This window comes from Pongo abelii, chromosome 19, assembly GCF_028885655.2.
Source record: "Pongo abelii isolate AG06213 chromosome 19, NHGRI_mPonAbe1-v2.0_pri, whole genome shotgun sequence".
NCBI lineage: Eukaryota > Metazoa > Chordata > Mammalia > Primates > Hominidae > Pongo > Pongo abelii.
Window position 1 is genome coordinate 75456100 of NC_072004.2, and position 5354 is coordinate 75461453.

The 5354-nt window shown below is 51.5% G+C and overlaps 1 protein-coding gene across 1 annotated transcript; it reads left to right on the forward strand.

The window, feature by feature from the left end:
• Positions 1-1168: 1168 nt before the first annotated feature.
• On the forward strand, positions 1169-4424 carry HEXIM1 (HEXIM P-TEFb complex subunit 1). The gene has a single exon (XM_003778818.5). The coding sequence runs from the start codon at positions 2964-2966 to the stop codon at positions 4041-4043; it is 1080 nt and encodes a 359-aa protein (XP_003778866.1). The 5' UTR covers positions 1169-2963; the 3' UTR covers positions 4044-4424.
• The last annotated feature ends 930 nt before the right edge of the window (positions 4425-5354 follow it).

Sequence of the window (5354 nt, forward strand, 5' to 3'; positions counted from 1 at the left end):
TTGGAAGCCCAGAGAAAACAAACGAAGGTGTTCATTTTCAGAACATATAGCTGTGCCCAGAGGCCCGCGTGCTTGCGGCTCCCCTTAGAGGCATCTACATTGGCCATGCCCATCACCACTGGCCCCCACCCCCGATATCTCACACTGCCCAGAGCCACCGAGGTCCCAGACTAGCCCTTTCCTGGCACATGATGCTTGGTCTTCCTAAAATGCCCCTCTTCGTGCCACTTTGCCTGAAAGCTCTTCATCCTTCAGAGCCAGCCAGGAAGTCACTTGCTCCTGACACTTGTCCATAATTCCCAGCTCCCATGCACTCGGCTCATCAGCCCCTACCGGGATTTCCCGCACTTGCCATTTAGGCTGGCTGTGGTCTGATGGCCTCTCCACGGTCCATGAGCAACTTGAAGGCAAGGATGGCATCCCACCCCTCTTTGTACCCTCCTGTTTGCCAAATGATATAGGGGCTGAATAAGGTTGAAGTTGTTGGGAATGAAAAGAACGAAATCCAGAGTTTTCCCCGATTTTAAGAAAAAATGGGGTTTTGTGTGACAGAAAGAAAAATGGCATTGGGGGGTCACAAAGACCCGTGCACTAGCCAGAACTGCCCCGTGGTTGTCATGTGACCTTGGACAAGTCACTTATTTTCCAGTCTTAGAGATGCCTTATCTGTAAAATGGAGACACTCATTCCTATCGTGTCTAACTTGCCAGGCTGTGGTGAGGTCACATGGTTCTGTGCGTAAAAGGTGCACAGTGCAAACGTGCTGGAATGTCAGGGATGCTATTAAGGAAGCAATAAGAAGAAAGGGTCACTGGGTGTGTGGCGAGGGAGAAGTGGAAAGGGCGACAAGATTTTAGGCCTCAGTGACTGGTATGAGGGGTTCTCTGGGTCCTCTCAGTCCCTGTTTATGGAGGGCTGGGGGCTTGCGTCTAGAGAATTTCTCTCTGAGAAACTACGCCCCCGGGGAAATCGGCCCCCAGCCCTGCGCCAGAATTCCCTGCCGCAAGTTTCGGGGCAAGGCCTCCTCCATGCTTCCCTCCCAGTCTTGCCCAGCGCCCACTGATGAGGAAGGGCCTCTGCGGGTGAGACCTGCTTCCCTCTCGGATAGCCAGGGCTGATGATTTCAACTCATTAATCATTCCGAACTCTTCCCAACAAACAGCCTCATGGCTGGCCCGGACCTCCTCTGTCCCGGTTCAGGAAATGATCTCGGTCGGAAGTGAAAAGACCAAATCGGCCCCAGGAGGCCATTTTCTTCGACAGAAGCTGAGGCGTGGGAGCGAGGCCTTCCCCCGCTTCCCCCTCCACCCCCCCGCCCGCCCCCGGCCCCGGCTTTCCGATCTTGGCCCAGGGAAGAGCCTTGGCCGCGAATCACCAGTTTGCATTGGCCCCTGGGGCGGGGGCGGCTTTCTGAGACCAGGCTGGGGCTGGGACTCCGCCACCTTCAGCTAAGGGTACCGAGGTCAGTCCGGGAGTCGGCGCCACCGGGACTCGAACCCGCCTTTTAGTCTTCCGGGGCCTAGTGCCAGCCTGCGGCGCTAAACGCAGTCACACTGTCCCTTTAAGGCGGCACTTTTTATTCTTCATTTGTTTACTTCTTCATGCGCTTTTCGTTCTTTACAAAATGTGCTCGCGATATCCTTCCGCAAGTGTCAGTCTCAGGCACTCACCACCCGCCTTGAAGCCGTTTCTGTAATCTTAAGACTCGCGAGTTAGCAGCCGTGGGCCGACGACTCTCTTTATATGATTTAATTCTTTTACATTTTAGGGACTACTTTTTAGGAATAAACCATTCTTGCGTTAGTTAATAAAGGTTCATAACCTTCGGAACCCTTCCGCTGAGAACAGAATACGATAATAGCCTTTATAACGCACCTTTTCGTAAAAATATTCTGTGTGGACTCTCATAGGCCATCGAATCTTCTCGTATTCCTGAAACAGAATGGTACGGTCCAGAACCCGCCCCATCTTCTCTGCGATTGGCCGTCCTTCCTCAGCGAGTCGTGTGATTTTTCACCAATGGCCGCTCGCGTTTCTTTAGCGAGGGCTAAGCGATGGAAGGAGGTGGCCAGGGAGACGCCCCCTACGTGTCCTGGGATTGGCTACGTCGCACGGCGCGCGAGGCCTGCGGGCCCGAAAGATAAGAACTACGACTCCCGGCGCCCCGCAAAGGGAACTCCGCTACGCATGCGCACGGGCGGGGCGAACAAGCTTCTATATAAAAGGGGCGCAGAGGGCTGGGAGACAGCAGTTGGAAGTTGGCAGGTGGAGAGGCAGGTTGGGGGGGGAAAGTTGGGGGAGGAGGCGGAAGAGGAGCTGTGGGAAGGGGGAGGAGGGAGGGAGGAAAAGAGGAGGAGGCGGAGGAGAACTGAGCAGAGCAGAGCATCGAGCCAAAGGGGAGATGAGTTTGTCTGTCCTCTGCTGAGGCTCCGGCCGGGCCTAGGGAACTGGGAGCTTGGGTGGAAGCGACACCCGTGGAAGTGGGAGGCGGTGGCGCCGGGACTTTAACCCCTTGTGGGCTCTGCGGCAGGGGATTTAACCCTTTGTGGATCTGGCCCCTCGGAGGCAGCGTCATCGGTAGTTTTAACCCCTTCGGGGCTGGGTTTCACGCACTGGACTTACCCTCATCACCTTGCTCACCAACTCCTTTACTGGGGTGCTCCGCTTGGAGGTTTGAGGCCCACCTCCGCACATTACGTACTGTTCCTGCCGCTGCACCCCCTTGGACCCGCTAGCTGGCCGCACTGTGGGCGCTTAACCCTTTACTGACTTGAGCTCCCCAGATTGCAATTGGAGTTTGCTGATAGAAGGACTAGCTAAAGGCGTCACTGCAGGAATTACAAACTGAAGAGGACTCTGTTGGACTGTGTTTTTCTTTTCTTTTTTTTTTTTAAGAAAAACCCATTTTTTTCCTTAAGGACTTACTAGCCAAAATTTCTTAAACTTCGAGGACTCTACTAGCCATGGCCGAGCCATTCTTGTCAGAATATCAACACCAGCCTCAAACTAGCAACTGTACAGGTGCTGCTGCTGTCCAGGAAGAGCTGAACCCTGAGCGCCCCCCAGGCGCGGAGGAGCGGGTGCCCGAGGAGGACAGTAGGTGGCAATCGAGAGCGTTCCCCCAGTTGGGTGGCCGTCCGGGGCCGGAGGGGGAAGGGAGCCTGGAGTCCCAACCACCTCTCTTGCAGACCCAGGCCTGTCCAGAATCTAGCTGCCTGAGAGAGGGCGAGAAGGGCCAGAATGGGGACGACTCGTCCGCTGGCGGCGACTTCCCGCCGCCGGCAGAAATGGAACCGACGCCCGAGGCCGAGCTGCTCGCCCAGCCTTGTCATGACTCCGAGGCCAGTAAGTTGGGGGCTCCTGCCGCAGGGGGCGAAGAGGAGTGGGGACAGCAGCAGAGACAGCTGGGGAAGAAAAAGCATAGGAGACGCCCGTCCAAGAAGAAGCGGCATTGGAAACCGTACTACAAGCTGACCTGGGAGGAGAAGAAAAAGTTCGACGAGAAACAGAGCCTTCGAGCTTCAAGGATCCGAGCCGAGATGTTCGCCAAGGGCCAGCCGGTCGCGCCCTATAACACCACGCAGTTCCTCATGGATGATCACGACCAGGAGGAACCGGATCTCAAAACCGGCCTGTACTCCAAGCGGGCCGCCGCCAAATCCGACGACACCAGCGATGACGACTTCATGGAAGAAGGGGGTGAGGAGGATGGGGGCAGCGATGGCATGGGAGGGGACGGCAGCGAGTTTCTGCAGCGGGACTTCTCGGAGACGTACGAGCGTTACCACACGGAGAGCCTGCAGAACATGAGCAAGCAGGAGCTCATCAAGGAGTACCTGGAACTGGAGAAGTGCCTCTCGCGCATGGAGGACGAGAACAACCGGCTGCGGCTGGAGAGCAAGCGGCTGGGTGGTGACGACGCGCGTGTGCGGGAGCTGGAGCTGGAGCTGGACCGGCTGCGCGCCGAGAACCTCCAGCTGCTGACCGAGAACGAACTGCACCGGCAGCAGGAGCGAGCGCCGCTTTCCAAATTTGGAGACTAGACTGAAACTTTTTGGGGGAGGGGGCAAAGGGGACTTTTTACAGTGATGGAATGTAACATTATATACATGTGTATATAAGACAGTGGACCTTTTTATGACACATAATCAGAAGAGAAATCCCCCTGGCTTTGGTTGGTTTCGTAAATTTAGCTATATGTAGCTTGCGTGCTTTCTCCTGTTCTTTTAATTATGTGAAACTGAAGAGTTGCTTTTCTTGTTTTCCTTTTTAGAAGTTTTCCTTAATGTGAAAGTAATTTGACCAAGTTATAATGCATTTTTGTTTTTAACAAATCCCCTCCTTAAACGGAGCTATAAGGTGGCCAAATCTGAGAACAATTAAATTCATTTTAGTTATAATAAATTTAACATTTGTAAATGTAACAGTTTCAGTGTGATTTCTAGAGCTAATTCAAAATAGTATTGATTTATTTTATGTGATTGCATTTTTGGGGAGGGGTACCGAAATCGTTAAATTTGTCAGTTTGCAAAAATATCAATCTTTAATGGGAGAATTTTCAATTTGCCAATTTTTTCCTTGAATGGGTTTAAGTATGCTACAATATACAGTTCAGACAAAATTTAAGATGTAATTATCTTCAATACTTAAGTGTGCTTGCTTTCTAGTGCCTTGGTTTTCTTTCTTGATGCTGGAAAAATAAACAAACCGGTATTGAGTGTTTAGGCGAGTGGAAAGCGGCTACAATCCAAAATGTTAAATTTAACTCTGCCTCGGCCATTCAAAAGTCTAATAACAAAAAATGTAAACCTAATTAGGCAGTTTGTTAGGTTAGACAACTGACAGCCTCATTTCATTCCTACAAGTTGGTTTTCAGTAATCTCTTCCTTCCCTCCAATAAGGCTGGAAGAAGTTCCTGGATGCCTGGAAGAGGCTCTTGGCAAACTTCTTAGTGCAAGCAATGGTTAGATTAATTTGTGAGGCAGTTCTTTAAGATGTTCAGAGGTAAGAAATACTGGATTTATAAAGCAAATGGCTGTTTGGGGGATTCCAAGGATTTACCCTAATTGTCCAATTCTACGTGCTCTCTATACCAAAAAAAAAAAAAAAAAGCTACCCACCTTTCCATGTGGGTCAAACTAAAATTAGAAATGTCCCCTCACTGCAGATCAAATGTAAAGCTTCCAGTTAAGGAGCTAAATGAGGTCCTCAGCTGAATGAGGAACCCTGTACATTCCCTTGCACAGCCCTATTCTAAATCGCTTAAACTATGCTGATAGCTGCTTAGGTTCTTGAGTAGTTCTGCTCTTAAACGTAGGGAGGCCCTGAGAACTAAATTTTGCCCCGAAATAAAA

Excerpts from the sequence above, each read along its gene's own strand:
- HEXIM1 (XM_003778818.5), top strand. The coding sequence starts at position 2,964 with ATGGCCGAGCCATTCTTGTCAGAATATCAACACCAGCCTCAAACTAGC.